At 43.0% G+C, this 18,770-nt stretch overlaps 1 protein-coding gene across 7 annotated transcripts in view; it reads right to left on the bottom strand.

The window, feature by feature from the left end:
* The window catches only part of FGGY (FGGY carbohydrate kinase domain containing), a 422,532-nt gene that overhangs the window by 61,787 nt on the left and 341,975 nt on the right, over positions 1-18,770 (bottom strand). For all 7 annotated transcript variants that reach the window (XM_082834792.1, XM_082834791.1, XM_082834790.1 and 4 more), the window contains one exon: positions 17,262-17,356. In XM_082834792.1, coding sequence (XP_082690918.1) covers positions 17,262-17,356 — 95 coding nt within the window. The remainder of the gene's footprint in view (positions 1-17,261; positions 17,357-18,770) is intronic.

An 18,770-nucleotide genomic window follows, 5' to 3' on the forward strand; every position in this document is an offset into this window, starting at 1 on the left:
CCTCTCACTGTTGTGGCCTCTCCCGTTGCGGAGCACAGGCTCCGGACGCGCAGGCTCAGAGGCCATGGCTCACGGGCCCAGCCGCTCCGCAGCATGTGGGATCTTCCCGGACCGGGGCACGAACCCGTGTCCCCTGCATCGGCAGGCGGACTCTCAACCACTACGCCACCAGGGAAGCCCAGAACCTAATTCTTTCAGTGTAAAGATGAGGAATCTGAGGCCCAGAGAGGTAGACCTCGTGTCTCAGGTTATATATCGAGTTGTTCAGTAACGGAACCGACACTGAGGATGGGGGAGCTCATCTTTGAAAAAGAGAGAGTAACTGAGAAGCACAGGGACCGTCTGGAGTGAGTGCCAGTGTGAGCAGGGAAAGCTCTTTTCAGAGACAGAGCTGAGAACTAGGTAGTCTTGGGTCGGATTTTACCCGCTATGGGCTTTCCGGCCACATCCATCACAGCAGCACCCTTGCTTTAGTCGCTGGCTCCCCGGGTAACCAGTCTGCTCGGCCAGCTCCAGGGAGACGACAAATTCTCCGTCAATTTCACCTCCACTTCGGTACAACACACGTTTACACAGCACCTGCTACTGATTAAAGGTGAGGCATTCTGGGATCCTTCCCTGGAAGCTCACACCCAAGTAGGGTAAGCAGACATGGAAACATCTAAGGGCAGTGCTAGAGATAAGCACAGGTGGAGGTGGGGGAAGTGTAGAGGGAGGCCTGACCATGAGGAAGTGTCCCAAGGCAACTTTACAGATGGGTTCCAATATTCTCCCAGTGAGCAGACTACAGGGTCAGACCATTAACCGAGCGTATCTTACTAGGATGTGACCTTGGGCAAGTACTGAACCTCTCTGTGATGTGGCCTCCTTATCTGCAAACATCTCCTTATCTGCAAAGCACAAGGAATGTCAGGACCTCATGGGATTGTCCTGAGGACTAAGTGAGTTAATCCGCAAAGTCACATACGCGATGACTGGTGAAACTACATGAATACCCTTTGCTATCCTTTTAGGAGCCCCTTGAAGAGAGGGGTCACAGCTCCCCACCACATCACAATATGTTGGACTCACTAAAGCCTGCTGCTTCCCAGTCGTCTAAGCACTTCCTCGAATCTCCACTTTAGGATTGTCTATAAATTTCTCCTCTGTAAACGTCTGTCTATAGTAGTTAGTCAGCTTACTAAGATGAAGACAACTACTATAATCCAATTATCTAAACCAGTCTGGTTTGTCAGGATCCCTCCTCATCAGAGATGCTGACAGGTGAAACTGACATGGCCAACTTGGTAGGAATTTCAGTCTGATCAACTGCAACACACAGGCTCCTTCGGCCAAGGTGTCAGCTGAGGATGGGGGGAGGGGCGAGGGGGTAGATTTTGAGGTGGGGTGAGGTGGGTTGCTTGCTTCCCATATCTCAGTGGCCTTGTCTCAGAAGGTGCCTTCTTCATCCTGAACTTTTCAAACCTGATATGTTATACTCTATACACAAATGCACTCTAGTGAAATAGGATAACTTTCTAGGGGCATTTAAAGAGTGTGGCCTTATATTTCAGGGAGGCTTCAAAACTGTTGGGAGATAAATAATAAATCTTTGTCGTTACTCCCAGGCTGAATTAACTTACAGGCTTTTTGCTTAAGCAGGAAGCAGTATTACTATCTAAGAAGCACTCAATGTTGTTGACTTTAAGTAAATGAGACTATTAGCCTGAAACATTTTTTATAAAAAATGATAGAGTCAGGGGATGTTGGGCAAAGAATGCTCCCAAGACTCCTGATCAAACTCCATTTGATTTGTTTATAGTTGACAACCCCCATTCCCTATCAACTGTGGTCCTTATATATCGAGCTTTCTCTTCTGCTACTCCCGAACTGGGATGCTTTCCTAGGAGTTGAGTTGATGTCTTTCTGTCTGTGTTACTCCTTTGCTTTCACTAGCACCTCTATCTGAAAAGCCCACTTCCTGCTGCTTCTCTGCTCATCCTAAGTTAACATTTCCACTTCAAGCCCTACTTCTTATACAAAGCCACACTTCTCTTTCCTGCTTGTAGCTGTTACCAGGGAGCAGATTATGTAATGGCACTCTCCGGTTTCAGGTTACTTCATTTTTATTTTTCTAGCCTGTCAGCTCCTTGAAGGTGGGGAACCTGGACTTGCTTTTCCTCTTTTTCTTTTTTAAAATTGTAAAACATCTGGCCCTCTATTACACTATCCACGACTCTGAGGTCACCCATAGAAACAGCGTGTGCTTGGAGACACAAAAACCTGTATTCAAATTCCAGCTTGAATATTAACACCCAGTGTAACCTTGGGTAAGTTCTTTTAATTTCTGAGTCTGTTTTCTCATTTGTAAAACTGAAAAAAAGAGACTTTGCACATAAACCTATTGTGAGAGTTAGGTGAGAAAGGCTAAATATTGATTCTGCAAGGAAACATCTACAAGAAGGCCAGAGCAATATGAGTTATGCATGTAGCTTTCTTATAATTTGCTTTGAGATAGGAAGAAAGCTTGGAAAACCCTGAGGAAAAGATATGTCTCAATAAACATAAGCTCTGAGACATACAGACTTAAACTCCTAATGCCATTACTTAATAGCTATGTGACTTTGGGCAAATCGCTTGCCCTCTCTGAGTCTCTATTTCCTCATTTGGGTGATGAGAATAATCACACATGTAATAGAGGGATTCACTTAGAAAGGTCCAGAGTTCTGGTTCAAGAAAGAGGAGTTTCTATTCCTTTTGACTAGACACTACTGGAACTGTGCCTGGTTCGGACTTGTAATCAAGTTGTGTCTCCTGAGACAGGTGCTGAGCTACCTGTGGCCACTGGCCTCAATGCCTGACTCAAGAGTGGGCTTATTCAGAGCTGGGTATTCACTAAAGTTACTAACGTCAATTTCTTGTCTTTTGGGTGTCACTTAGTCAAAGTGAACTGCTCTCCATGATAACTGGCCACCCTTCCGACAGGGAGAGAGGAGGGGAAGTGGATTTGCCATAAGGACTGACTTCTCTTAATGCTTAAAAGTGACGGTATCAATCTGAGTCCAGTCGGGAGAAGTGAAACCACTCTACGTCATTCAACAAAAAGAATTGAGCACAAGAAATCGGTTTCATTGATGACACAAGAAACCAAGAAGCCAAACAGATGATCTTGAAGGAACTCAGAGATCGGGGACGGCAAAAAGCTGCTACTCCTCTTAAGGATCAAGAGATGATGGGAGGTAGTGGTGTGGCCAGAGCCGGGGGCTGGCCATGTCAGGCTGGAGCTGAAACCAAAGAATGGCTGAGTGGTCAGCCCTGGGACCTGAAGGGAAAGGCTGGGAGCTGGAATCACACAGGAGATGAAGTTGCTGCTGCAGTGAAAGAGAGAAATGACCTGACTTCTCTCCACTTGCTTCCTGCACGTCCATCTTCCACCAGCATCTCCCATTGGCCAAATCTACTCAGTGGCCAGTTTCCAGAGAGCCTGAGAAATGTAATACACAGCAGGGCAGGTGTGAATAAGCTATCTGAGAGAAACAGGCAAATGAGTGGCCCAGCCATCTCAATAATATACATAAAGCGCTAGAACAACGTGTGATTTACAGTCAGCTAATAATGATAGGTATCATAAATATTACTCTAATTTTGTATAACTCACTGAAAGTTTATTCACACCAGTAACTGTGCTCAATACTCTCTACATATTATCTCATTTAATCTTCACAACAATCTTATGAGGCAGGCACTCTTAATGGTCTCATTTTTACACTGAGAAAACCAGCTTAGAGAGGTAAAGGGACTGACCTAATGTACAGCTTTAGCAGCTGAACTCAGGATCGGAGCCCAGATTTATGTGACATCTGAGTCTGTGCTCTTAACTATGGTCCTATTTATTGCTTATAATATGAATCATACTGCTAACAGTAAAAGGGAGGGTACTAGATAAGCTGAAGATGAAACTTCTCATAATTACTGGGAGGATATTTTGAAGAACTACATTTCCAGGACTGAAAGCCTAGAACACTCTGGGAACATTAAATTTGCCCTTTAAAAAAGTAGAGATTAAGAAAAAAAATATATCACTTAATGTAGTTTATAAAAGTCCATGGCTTTACCTCTTGAAGGCAACAGTGTCTTTTTGCTAAGAGGATGCCAAGTTCAGTGGCCTCTGAAGGCTTGCTGTTTACTGACATTTGATAGGCTTCGACATCTGTTGCCCTTCTCGATGGATGGGTGCTTCATTTTAGCACTTCCCTGATGCCAGGCTGGTAAAAAGCTTTAGTACTGAGGTCCTCTAAGACACTCCTAGGTCAGTGACGCAGCTTTGTTTGTGAAGCTGCCGGAGGGAAGGAATATTCAGGGAAGAGTGGTAAGGCACATGCCATCCATCCACCATGCCGGGTATTCTCAGTCCTACCCCTGGGGCAGGTGACAGCTCCAGAAAGTTATAAGCCCGGGCAATTCTTGACCTCAAGTCAAGTTTCAATGTCCTGCTCCGGACCTTTAGCAAGGTAGTATAGGATGAATTCTTCTGCTTCTTCTGTAAAGTTCCATGGAATGACTTCTTTGTTTGTTTTTAAAGGAATGGAAATTTTAGAATTTGGTACCAGGGAAAACGTGGTCTCTTTTGGAAAACTGGTATACCTCCTTGACTCTGTGGACACTATATGACTTGACATATTTCCAGTTTTGTGTTGGCTGCTGGGAAGCTAAAAGTAATCCCCTTATTTATGGGTCAGAGACCCATAGGCCAAATCTGTCCCACACATCTGCTTGGTCTGACACTCACCAACGTAGGGTTAAAACAATTTGAATTTCAAGGCCCTTAGGCAGAGTATACATTCTCCAATCTGGTACAGAATGAAATCATCTTGTTCTCTGCTTGTTTACATGGCCTACCTGGTATGGCCTGCAGGCATATATATACTTGAGGACCCCCTAGTCTAAGTAGTTGGTATATTATCTTCCTACGTAGTTTCTAACTTGTGAGTTTTATTTTGCTTAGTTTTATTCTGCTTAGTCATGTATTATAAGCGTCCTCAAATTCTTTATGGAAGAGGAATATGAATGATAAAAAAATAAACAGATTGTTTTCTTCCCTAAGCAAAACTGCCAAGTTCAGTGCAGGCAGCTGCATCCCCACTGCATCCAAGGGCTGATCATTCCCGGTGAGTCACTCTGGCCTGCCCCACCTGCCCCACCTGTTAGAGGGTGACCACTGTCGTAGGCTCAACCCTATCATTCCTTTAAACAGGAGAAAGGATTTCTTCCTCATTAGCAACTGAGGGGCCTGGACGTAATCAAGTGACCTCTGCCCTATTTCTAGCATATAATATGTAAAGCCAGCTCTAGGTGCCCTCTGAGACACTGGGCAGCAGGGGATATGCAGAGAGTGGGCCTAGAGCCAGACCAGCTAAATTGCAGCCCTCCTCCCCCCACTAGCCATCCATGTGACCTCAGGTCAGCTTATCAGTTTTTTCTTTTAGCTTATCAGTCTTGATGCCTCAAATTCCTGCTTTATAAAGTGGGACAATGCTACCACCTACTTTACTGGTTTTGGGGTAAGGATCAAATGAATACAGGAAATATTAATAATAGTACTTTTCCGCATGCCAGGCATTATGCTAACTGTGCTTTCATGCATAGAATATTTGCAGTAACTCAGTGGGGTCGGTTAATACGGAACTGAGGATCAGAGAAACTAAGTACCTTGCGCAGCCAGGCTGGTTCACATAGCTAGCAAGCCAAGGAGATGCCATCACCTTGAGCGTAGCAAGGTGACTTAGTGGGCTACTTTCTTTGGCCTCATTTGATTTCCTCTTATTCCGTCCACAACAGGTTCAGCTCATTTACCCTCTTCCACCCCCAAGACTTGGCAGGCAGTTGCCAATAACACGACTGAGCTCCAGCAGTTATTACTAATATTTATTGTGTTGAGTTGAAATGGAGAGAGATTTGTGCAGGACTGAGGCACATGCTCCTTCCTCTGCTTTCAGAGAAGGTATTCTACTGCAAAGATTAAGAGCCAGCCTGGTTCACATGCCTCTCCACACAGAGTTCCAGCTCTATCACCAACTAATCCTATATGGCCTGGTTCAAATGTTGCCTTCTCAGAAGCGCCTTTCTATTTCTAGCCCTAAGACAATGGAAGACACTCCTTCCTTGGTGCTCCATTATCCACCGTAGCAACTGTAGTTAAACAAATAAGAGCCAACATTAAATAGACAGTATTCTACTCTACATGTACTAACGTGTTGACCTCTTACAACACGAGTTGTGAGATAATATACCTATGATGAAGATATTACTGTTATGTTTTACTAATGAGAGCTCTGAGGCACAGAGAAATTAAGTAATTCACTTAGGGTAAGTGGCAGAGCCATGATTTGAGCCCAAGCCAAGGTGCTGTGTCTTTGTCATTACATTTAGTGTTGACTTTTTCATAACTGTATCTGTCTGTGTCTACCTCCTCCCCACCAGACTGGAACTCCATGGGCCCCAAGATGTGTTTAAATCTTCTTTGCCCTGCTACCGTCGAGGACTGTCCCTGTCACGTGGCAGCCTCTTGCTGATGAGCCTTGGCTCAAAATATTAAATAGGGAGCCTCATCACCTAGTCGAACCAAGGCCAAGACACATGCCTTTTCCAGATGTAGCCCACTGTCATCTGTCAGCCCAGCTATCACAGCCCACCCTATCTCCAGCTGCAGAGGAGAGCAGGAAATGCATCCTGACATCACAGGAAGGACCCAGGTAAAAGGTGCATTGATGGGGGCAAAAACAAGCCAGCAGAGTGATTAATTTGGCCTCCCCTTCGATATTATGTTTACACAAGTTGATTATATAGCACTTAATTACTAATTTGCCCTGCTTAAACCAAGAGTGTTTTTAATTTTTAATGAGATAAGGGAAGAAGATGCCTTTACTTAGTAAGGAGCAGCTATTTTATTTCCTTCTCTTGTTTTGCCCAGCCAATTAATAACATTTCTAAGGAAATGTATCCCTGTCATGAATTCTTTCTCCCCATCTTCTTCCTGACCTCCCAGATTTAAAAAGAGATAGAAACAGACAAGAGCCACTTAGAAACAAACTGACTTCACCTTCTGATCTGGCTGGCTAGGCTGGGAAAGGCCTTGTAAAGCAAAGTAACATGGGACCCATAAATGGTGCTGTCTGACTTTTTGGGAGTTGGGGTGTGTCTATTCCCAGAAACCATGGCTTGGTTGTTGTTACCAAAAGCAGAGAACACAGCCATAGGTCTCCAAACAAGGCAATCCCCCCTAGAACCCTGCATTGTTTCCTGGGTATTAATGTCAGATAATTTTAAGCATGGCCCTAGGGCAGCCTATACAAAAAACACAGGTTTTGGAGTCAGCTCTGGATTTGATCGCCAGCTCTGCTACTTGTTAGATGATGGATCTGTTATTTAAACTTTCTGAGCCTCAGTTTCCTATCTGTAGTGGTGAGGTGAATAACCTACCTTGCAAGAATCAAATGGCATCTCAAGTACCTTAGCACAGTGCCCAGCTCAGAAGAGGCACAGTTTTCTTGTCTTTGGCAGAAGGGAAGGCAGAAAAAGGAAAGCAGGGATAAGTGGGTCCCTTTTGAGCACCCTAGCCTGTCATCTGCAGAGCTGACAGATCTGATCAGTGTTACTCAGAGGGCCCGTCCATAATGACATAAGGAGTTTGCTCCAGAAAGTAAACAAACACCCTGATTCTCTCACTGAGAACATCTTGCTACGAACAAAATGTTGTAATTGATTTATATTCTGATGCAAGTCCCTTATCTCACTGCCAATCTGTAACAAACCATTCACAGCTTGGCCTCTGGTCGCAGACAGACCTGCACAGCCCAGTCTGGATGACTACGGAGGACAGCTGCATTCGCTCCTAAAGACCCCCTCCCACCCTTCTCTGGGCTGAGCCAGGCTCACTTGTACAGACTATATCAATGAGCTCTCTTGCCCTAAGACTTTGACTCCGGCCAATGGGGAGCCCGACAGTAAGTCAGAGAGCGGGAGGAAGATGGGGTCAATAACCCAGCTCTTCACTTCCAGGGTCATTGGCAAGCCAGCTGACTCGGTCGCCTCCACACAGCCCTCTGTTCTGGGGTTCAGGGGTTCCAGTAACTGTGCTCTCCCTTCACCTCTTAAGGTCCAGCTGTTACAAACCCCAGTATACTATATCCTCCCTTGTGATTTCTCCAGGGCTGGTCCCCAGTATGTAAATAGTCCCTCTACTAAACTCTCTAAAACTATCCTAATTTGAAGGTAACTTCTGTGGGGACCTTGACTAACACAGGGACATTTTAATGTACATTCAAATTCTAGTTGTCTACAAAAACAGACTCACAGACACAGAGAACAGATTTGTGGTTGCCAAGGGGGAGGGGGAGTGGGGGAGGGATGGATTGGGAGTTTGGGATTAGCAGATGCGAACTAGTATAGGATGGATAAACAACAAGGTCCTACTGTATAGCACAGGGAACTATATTCAATATCCTGTGATAAACCATAATGGAAAAGAATACGAAAAGGAATATATATATGTATAACTGAATCACTTTGCTGCACAGCAGAAATTAACACAACATTGTAAATCAACTATACTTCCATAAAATAAGTTTTAAAAATTCTAGTTGTCTATTACTGGTACTAGTTTTTTTAAATAATGGCAATCACACTCAGCCCCAGAGGAGTCCACTCCCACGTATGACCAAGTTGAAAAATCCTCAGCTTTGAAATCCTAGGCTAGGCCTTGGATTCTGGCTCCATCCCTTTCCAGCCATGGGCTCTGGTAAGTCACTTAAACCCTCCTACCCTGTTTCTTAATTTGTAAAATTATGATGATAATAGTATAGGAAATTTCCTTATGTATAACTTTTAACATGGTACTAAATTTTTAAATGTTCAAATTTCTTTGATATGCATGTGATGAGAGCCATGCCATCCAAGTTTCTACACACGTGGTCCTTTATGGTTCATTGCAGCGTATCAAACGCCTCCGATAAGCAACTGTAATAATGGTATTTCTTCTTTTGCATACTTCTTGATCACTTGCCTCAATGATGGAACCAAAAGTCTTTCATATACTTCAGTAAGACCTCTAAACATTCCGTGACTCTGAATCAAACTTTGTCCGGTGGTATGTGGTATGTATATGTATATGACTGTGTGTGTGTGTAGTCATTTTTCAGAACTTTTTCCCAATTACAGACAATTCCTGATTTAACTAAAGGTCTTGTCTTCCCTCATCTCTTATTTGGTTCCATACCCTAATTTACTGTGTTGAATATTAAAGTTATACAGCATGGATAATCTATTCATGACATCCTAGAGTAAAGGGAGGAAAAAAAAAGTCCTATCTATTCATTTCTGATTTATTCCAACAAGGACATTTATTATAAAAAGGAAAAGCATAAATGATCATTAGAATGAGGAATTAAGTACTTACAGGCATTCATTTCTACTAAATAATCTAACGTATTTTTTTCAGATTTGCACCAGTATAAAATGTTGTCTTGAACAAAATGAAGTCAAAGAGGTAGGTAAACTCAGGGCTTCCCTGGTGGCGCAGTGGTTGAGAGTCTGCCTGCCGATGCAGGGGACGCGGGTTCGTGCCCCGGTCCGGGAGGATCCCACATGCCGCAGAGCGGCTGGGCCCGTGAGTCATGGCCGCTGAGCCTGCGCGTCCGGAGCCTGTGCTCCGCAATGGGAGAGGCCACAACAGTGAGAGGCCCGCGTACCGCAAAAAAAAAAAAAAAAAAAAAAAAAAGTAGGTAAACTTTATTTTAGAAATACAGTTCTGAAACCCTTCTAAGTTTCTAAAGTACTCAGTAGATGTTTGGCCACTGTTTTCTTTTATAAAAGCCCAAATCTTAAGTTCCTGAGTAAAAACTGCAAGTGGAGGGAGATATTTGGAAAAAATATTTGTTAGCCTAAATCTCTGTTCATAACAATACTATAAAAAGTGTCATTTAATTAAAGTTCTTAATTAAAGTGCTTTTTAATATATATCTGTATAAAAAGTAAATGGACAGATTATGATTAAATACAAATAAATAAAACAAAACACTACTGGGAGTATGGTATGAAGCCTTCTCCAGGCAAAGGAATTAGAAAATTTCCAAACCAAAGAGGGTACATTTCTTCTTTTTATTTCTATGTCCCATACTCAACCAAGCAGTGAGGCTAAACATGTGCTGCTGATATGTTCTATGAACCATACTACCCTGGAGAAGCGCAGCTAAAGTGCTATACTGGAATCTACACTTTTTCCGAGCAACAGATATATATTTACTGGAATATAAAGAACATGGTTTGATGGAACAAAAAGAGCATGGACTTTGTGTCAAGCAAAGTTATATGACCTCTCCATGCCTCACTGTCCTCATCTGCACAGTGGGGACTGTTAACATCCACTGGTTGATGCAAGGATTCTATGAATGACAAAGGATGGAAAGTAACAGGCCCTGTTCCAGGATCACCCTGTAAGGAACAGGAGAGTCCAATGTCATATCTCTTACAAACTGAAATAATTTCCTAAAAATAGAATACTAATTTTGCGCTGATTTTTGACTTTTATATCCATGGTGCCATTCTGCCAATTGGATTGGAGCAAGGAGATGTATAATTAATCAGAACCTGAATTTGTTGTTGGTTTGTTTTTTGTTTTTTGTTGTTTTTTTTTTGAGTGGGAGCAATTCTCAATAAGATAAGAATGTACTGTTAACCAGGTATGGCAGTAAGTATAAAGAATGTTAGGACCAGCATCACATTCTTAATTTAACCCTTCTTTAAACTATTAATTACCATTTCAGGTTTTCTGTTGATTTTCTATGAGGCACTCACATATGGGACAGGATACAGAAAATCCAATCAGAAACCTGAATCCATTTAATTAGAAACCAGAATCTCATATCTCATGAAACACATGCTTAAGCAGCAAAGGGCAAAAGGTTACTAAAAAAACCTGATAGTATCAGGACCATATGTGAAATAAATAGGATTTTAAGAGACCTGGGAATGAAAGCCAAATGAAACTAAAATTCACAGCAAAAGATGCCTTATACACGAGGAATGTGAGCCCTGAATTTTCACACACTATTGGTGGGAGTATAAAGTGCTAATATGTATCAAAATTCTAAAAGTTAGGCAAACTTTTTGACCAAATAACTAAACCTCCATCATTTAGTTTGTGTAAATAATTTAGGGTATGGGCAAAAATTCAGATACAGAGACGTTAGTTGCAGCATTCTTTAAAACAACGGAGACAACCTGAGTATTCAAAACTAGAGGACTGGGGATATAAGTCATGGTACATAGCAGGGGTCCCCAACCCCCGGGGCCTCGGACCACTACTGGTCCGCAGCCTGTCAGGAACTGGGCCGCAGAACAGGAGGTGAGCGGCGGGCAAGGGATCGAAGCGTCATCTGCGGCTCTCCATCGCTGGAATTACGGCCTGAACCATTCCCCACCCACCCCCATCTGTGGAAAAATTTTCTTCCACGAAAGCCGTCCTTGGTGCCAAAAAGGTTGGGGACCGCTGGTCTACTATGGGGCAGAAAATTGTACGGCCTACAAATATGATAAATAAAGATGTTTACTATGTATTTTTGCGTGGGGGAAAAAAGGCTATAAAACAATATGCATTGTATGAACACAGTTTTGTAATTTAGAAAAGTATAAAATAATTTAAAAGTATGTACAAAAAGATTACGAAGATAGAAGCCAGAATCTAATATAGTGGTTGTTTTAGGGCAGTAATATCAGTGTTTTCATATTTTTCTTTCAGCTTAAGTGAATTTTCTTATTTTTTCCCAATGAACATGAATTAGTAGTTGTATTCCAGAAAAAGGAAAGAAACCCAGCAAATTAAGACTGAATGTGCCAAGAAATGGCATGGTTTCATATTTCTGAACATCTATTATATATCAGTCTTTCCAAACCTCCAGAAAGCAAGATCATGGTAATCAACTTTACTTTGCAAAATGTAAAACTGGTATTTATGGTGACAGGAAGCCAAACAGGACTAAAAAACACAGAAAGTTAACTCTCACAAAACAAAACAATATGGAGACGTATTGTATAGCATAAAAAAATAACAGGCTTTGAAGCACATAATAGGTGATGAATAGAAACTGGCTCTAAATGAAGGAAATGTCATGAAAAAGAACAGGAGAGGCTTCAGCTAAGCAGTGAGGATGTTTGCAAGGACTGACCTTGAGGGTAGACCACTGCGGTCAGCGCGGATAGTTTATCCTGTGGGCACACATTACAGAAAGGGTGAGTAATCACCGCTCTCCACTGGCCACTTAGATGCATTGGTCTGCGAGACACAGGAGTCTGTCTGGAACGTGACAGGGAAAGTTGATGGTGGGAACGCACGGAGTCAATGGTTTACAGAGGCGGCAACCCTCACACCGTGGGAGGAAAAAAGGTTTTGATTAATTGGCTGATTCCAAGGGCTTATTTTCTTTACCCTGGTACTACCATTAAAATGATGGCTGAATTCATTTTGATCTCTTGTCACTGTCTCCTTCTGCTGATTTTTGCTTCAGAGGCTTCCTCTACTGCTTTTTTGGGGGGGCAAGGGTGGGTGTCAAGATAAATATCAATAGCACAGTTAGAATTAAAGCTTATTTTATATAAATAGTCTTGGGGGGAAAAAAGCTTTCTTTTAAGATAAGACATTACAGGAAACTAACGACATCTGCAGAGGGGCTGAAGGAAGCCGAAAGTGGAAAGCCATTTTGTATTCTGCCTCTTTGCCATTGGATTGAGTTTTCTCTCACGGCATCTTGAAACCGCTTTCTTGCTTTATGTGTCCTTTGCATTTCTTAGAACCTCTCTGTTGTCTGTGCTTAGGAAGTGTAAGCATGTTGATAGTTCATAAAGTGATTTTTTTCCAGTGTGTTAATTTCCCAGGGCCTGGGAGCCTAGAGGATTGTTATGGGATGCTCCCTACTTCTAATGATAATTATTTGCTTTCCAGAATATTCAGAATTTGAGAGGATCACTTTGGAGCACACTGATGGCGAGAGGAGCGATGGGTGACATTCTAGGGATGGGGGAGTGGTCAGGTGGAAAGGTCACAGATGCCAAGACCGCCTGGATAACTCTAAGGAGGGAGGAAGACTTCCTTCCTTGCATCCCCTCCCACTTACTCAATAGCTGAACTTCTACCATGAAAATGGCATCTCTGTGATTTGATTCCATTTTATTAAGCTGCAGATACAAAGACAACTGTGACATGATACTTGTCACACTGTCTAGTGGAAGAATAGTTTTGAAAACTACTAAAAGGAGAACACCATTTCTGGAGAGGGACAATTCTTTAAGATATTATTAGTCATTCTATTCTTTAATGCAGATGGATGGCTATAACTACCCTTTGTGAGATCCTAATTTGGAAAGGGAATAGGAGCAGGAAGACTTTAGTTGTCTAAAGGAAGGGAGGGTAGGAAAGGGCAGAGGAAGAGAGGGAGAGAGAGACTCTGAGGATGAGAATATGAAGGTATAAATGAACAAGAGGTGGAAGCAGGAACTGTCAGCAGGCTTCAAAATTTGGAATAGCAATGGACCTTGTACTTGACCAATCTCTTCCATTAATACCCCCATCAGAAAATTCCATCCACTATCCCTCTCCCTCCAGCTGATAAACTTTCCCCAGAATTCAAATATATAGAAGTTTGCAATAGCTGTAAGTAAAATCCACAATTCTAAGTCCTTCTGATCTGTTGGTACTGCCAAAGGAAGGTATAGCGCTCTACCCCTGGCTGAAGTCATCCATTCATGGGCCTAAGACATTGGGAAACCCTGTCTCCCTGGGCACGTAGGACTCTTCCCTAGGTCTGCAGCCTGCGTCTTCTGGAGTCTTCTTAGCCTTTCCTTCATCTGAAGGAGACGACTCCGGCTGAGTCTACCAAAGTCTGCCCATCCAGATAAGAAGTGAAATCCTTTATCCAATGACCAGATGTGTGGTCTATGAGAAGACAAAACATCTGGCCTGCTGGAATCATTGAGTTGCTGGCAAGCTCTGCTCAGCTTTCTTACAGGAAGGAGTGGCAGGCACCCTGAAGATCAAGCTAGGATCTATGAAGTTCAAAGAAAAAACTGTGTTGAAGTTCAGATTGAAAAATATGAATCACAGGGAGGAAGTAATTCTTTTTCACCTCAACTTGCCAGAATCCTGAGCTGGTCTCCAGGCCTGGGGCACATAGGTTGGCACCTCTTCTTTAGAGAGGGGTGAATGAAGCCAAGTTCACATGCATTTACATTTCCAAACATAATCATTATTACAATGTTGACAATTATACCTGGGCTTCACGGAGGTCACTGAATCTTTCAAAGGCTCTATCTCAGCAGTTCCACACGAATGGCAATTCTTATTTAAACATTTTTTAGAAAGGAAATAAAACAAACAAATGAAACGAGCACCTGGAGAGGCCAAGTGACATTGTTTGAGGATGTACAACAACCAGGCACAGAGGTTAAGACCACATGGATTCCCTCAGGCATGTGATGACAGGTAAGATTCAGGTCTCTGGCACCTGGGGGCTTTCTTTACTAGATTACAGTGTCTCCTAAAAATAGTCAGGAGAGGCACATAATTCCTCGGGTCGAATAGGAGACATGAACTTGTCTTTCAGATTTTGTGGGCCTTGCAGCTGCTATTCAAGTCAACAATTCCAATTTTTGATCTACCATATCTTAGATACTGTTCCAGAATATTAAGGGAAAATATTATGTAGTGAAGAAGATGTCAGTGTGGGATGAAGCTCAGTTTCCACTTAGGAGAAGAAGTGAGTGGAAACTTCTCAGAGCTAGAAACTCCAGATTTGACTAAGATGTCAATGAGGTGCCACAAGGCATGGTATGAAGTATCTGATAAAGCAGCCGGATCTTGTCACACTACTCTGTTTCAGTGGCAGACTGTCTCCTGATTTGTGACCAATGACATTTCTTTTCAGAAAATTCACCTTTGAACATTTAAGAAGCCAAATTTTTTTTTCAAGAAAAAAGAAAAAAAAATTAGACTAAAGTAGAAAAAGAATGAAAATCAACAGAGGATATAATCTAGAGAGACCTTGATTTCAACTCTGCTTCTGCCCCTTATTAACTGTAGCCTTCGGCAAACTTCTTAAAAACTCTCTGAGCCTGGGTTTCCTCATATATAACACAGGAATAAAGAGCCTTATTCCCGCAGGCAGGGAGACTGTCAAGATTCAATGAGGTGTCTTCATCTGCTTGGGCTGCCATAACAAAATATCACAGATTGGGTGTTTAAACAATAGAAATTCATTTTCTCACAGTTCTGGAGGCACTAAGATCAAGGTGCCAGCATGGCTGAGCTCTGGTGAGGGCTCCCTTCCCGGCTTGCAGATGGCCACCTTTTTGCCGTGTCCTCACATGGCAGAGAAAAAGCAAGCTCTGGTGTCTCATCGCATCAGGGCACTAATCTCACCATAAAGGTCCCACCCTCATTTCCTCATCTAATTGAAATCACCTCCCAAAGGCCACATCTCCAAATACGATCACACTGTGGGGTTAGGGATCCAAATTTGAATTTTGAGGGGACAGAAACTTCCAGTCCATAATATGCATTAACCTACGCAGGGCCTTAGTAAGCATCTCTACTGTTTTGTTTTGGCTATTATGCTTTGTCCCAGGAAGTGCAAGGCACCTAGTTATGAGAACATCTTCATAAATCAACACATTAAAATCATAACTGACAAGTCACTGACATTTCAACAATAAATAAACATCTCCATGTGATGTTTCTGAGACAGCACCAGAAAATCCAGAAAAAAGTTGAAAACTCAACTCTACCATCTTTGTTTAAAAACTCCAGTTAAGATCCACAAGCATTCATGAGTGGGTTCAATTCTTTGGAAGGGATATTTCACAAGCATCAATTTGAGAGGCTTGGCAGGGTGCCATGCACCACACTTCCCAAAATGTGGCACAAAGAGCACAGATATTGGTATCAGACTCTTGCATGTGACCACTTCCAATAGTGTACACTTGAGTTCCGTAATCTTTCTGGATCTCTGTTGCCTGTGTGGGTTGTGAGAGGTAGCAGGAAGGTTATATGAAAAGCACCTAGCATAGCTCTTGGTACGTAAGAGGGTCACAATAAATAAGGTTGTCATTACTGGGCTACTGGTGGAAAACCTGGCTTCTAGTCCTGACTTTGAGACCGTGGGCAAGTCACGTAAGCTCTCTGGTGACTCAGCTGAACAAATATTTCTTCAACTTTCAGTTACAACCTGGGAGCCAGACTTCTTGGTTCCGGCATTTACTAGCTGCTTCAACGTAAGCCAAGTTATTTAACTTCTTTTTGCCTCAGGTTCTTCAACTATAAAATGGGAATTATAGAGCTGTTGCCGGACTGAACGTACACTGCCGGTCCAGAGAAAGAACTCATAATGTGCTCCTGATCATTATTACAGATAAAGAAATGGAGTGGAAGCAGAACGGTCAGGTTACAGAACTAGCTGGAAGTCAAGTGAGGGTTGACTTCAGAGCTTGTGCCTTCAGCCTTAAACTATACTGCTTCTCTACCTTTTTGTAAACCTATTGTTAATCCTATTATTTTACCCCTCAAAGTCTCTCCATAAGACCCACATGTGAAATGTCTTTTTCAATTCAGTGGTAGGAAAAGCTTTGTCTCCTAAAGAAACTAGTATGCTTCCTCTTTTTGAAAATAAGAATTATGTAACTTATCATGGGTTCTTTTTTGTCTCGGCTGCCAGGAAGCTCAGAGTCAAACTGTCTGCTCCATCACTGCCATCGAGTTGTTTCCTTCTTCCTATATCTTTGTTCCTTATTTTTTCTTCTAACTCCCTTTTACTAACATTTTCATTTGTGTACCCTGCTGAAAGAGACCTCAGAGGTATTTGAAAAGTGGTGGATGGAGATGAAAGAAGCAAATACAAATCAGAAATTCACATGAAAAATTTGTTTTGTACCTTACCTGCTTCACTTGCTAAAAGAAAAATGGTCAAGGGGAAATTCAAATGAAATAATATAAGAGCTATTTTAAAGGAGAAAAAAAGAAAACCAACAGAAAGACAGAACAACTGACAGTAATGGAGGCCAAGTCAAATGAAAACTGCAAAAAATATGTGAGGCTAGAAGTGTTTGTGCTTTCCCTGGCTGGAACCTATCATTTCTTAATTATATCCTGTGCGTGCTTTGCAAGACATGAGCTGCTGTCAAGAGGAAGGACAGCCCCAGACAGGGGAGGGGCCACGGCCCACCCCTTGGTCCTCACGTACCTGTACAGAAGCGAAATCCCCCGAGGCACAGGCCCCCAGAATAGCAGCACCCACGAGAACAGACTCCACCTCTTGCGACAGGACCACAGGCATGCCTGCGCAGGACAAGGCCACACCTTGGTTAGGGAGTAGTAGGGCCAGGGGCCACGCGGGGAGCCGGCCAGCAGCTCCAGCAGCACAAACACCTGATGTAAAGGCAGCAGCAGTGCTCCTCCTCTCCCCCTTGCAGTTCCCTGTTCTTTGGGATTACCTGGTTCTAAAGGATTTCACTGCCTCTGCCTGCTGCTGCAGTAGCCAAGGGTCCCCTGGAAGCCAGCACCATATATCTATATCTATATCTGTATCTATATCTATATTTATCTATCTATCTATCTATTTATCAATCATCTATCTATCTATATGTATCTGAACTCAGGAGACCTTTCTGCCCAGGTTTTCCAGGCTTCTGCTAGCTGCTACCTGCCATTTTAAGTAGTCAAACAAACATTTACGAAGCGCTCTGTGGGGCCAGTGATATAGAGATGAATAAGACTGTCCTGCTATTCAGGTCTCAAAGGGGAGATGGATGAGAGAGAGATAAAGGCCACACAGGGGGTTGGGTCTCCAACTGAGATGCACTAAGGAAAGGGAAGTAGTGAGAGAGGGTATGATGAATCCTTCCTTCAGGGGCCTCAGAGTACAAGCCAAAGCCCTTACCAAGGCTGACAAGGCCCTCCAGGATCGGTGCCACTTCTCCCACCCTGATTGGCTTCCCCTCTCCTCTGGGCCGCACTGCCCGGCCTCCTTGCCCTTTCTTGAATCTGCTTCAGGGCCCTTGCTCGTGCTGTTCCTTCTGTCTGGGTCACTTGCTTCGAGATGTCCCCATGGCAACTCCCTCCTGCAAGTCTGTGCAAACATCCCTCCCCACTGCATCTTTCCTGACCATCTGAAGTGAAATGACAACTTACCCACAACATCCCTTACCCGCCTCATGATTTCCTCATTGCCTTCCAACACCGTGCTATTACTTCTCTTGTTTACTGTCTGTCTTGCCTGCTAGAACCTAAGCTCCATGAGGGCAGGGACTCTTTGTCCACTGCTGAATCCCTGCAATTGAGAGCGGCGTCTAGCACATTGTAACTGCTTACATGATCAATGAATGAATTTTCGAGATGGGGAAGGGGGTCAGAGCAGGGGAGCTCAGGATTAAACAAGCATTTGAAGGATGAGTAGGGGTCCACCAGGCAGGGAGGAACACTCCACATGACAACTCCCAGAGGCTGAAGGTTCACAGTGGACTTAAGGTGAATAGGAATAATTTAGAATTCTTAGTATTTTATATGTGTGTGTATATGAAATGAAACGTACATAAAATATAAATATATTTGCTAATCAGGAGATGGCAGCAAACTCCACAGAGGTAAGCTCTGTGGCCAGACCTGTGAGATCTTCCTCTACTCAAGACATTATTTTTCCAAAGACTGGATTTCTCTTCCTATCTTTTCTGGCAAGAGTTCCCTGACACATCCT

The sequence above is a fragment of the Leucopleurus acutus genome (genome assembly GCF_964270905.1).
Source record: "Leucopleurus acutus genome assembly, chromosome: 2".
NCBI lineage: Eukaryota > Metazoa > Chordata > Mammalia > Artiodactyla > Delphinidae > Leucopleurus > Leucopleurus acutus.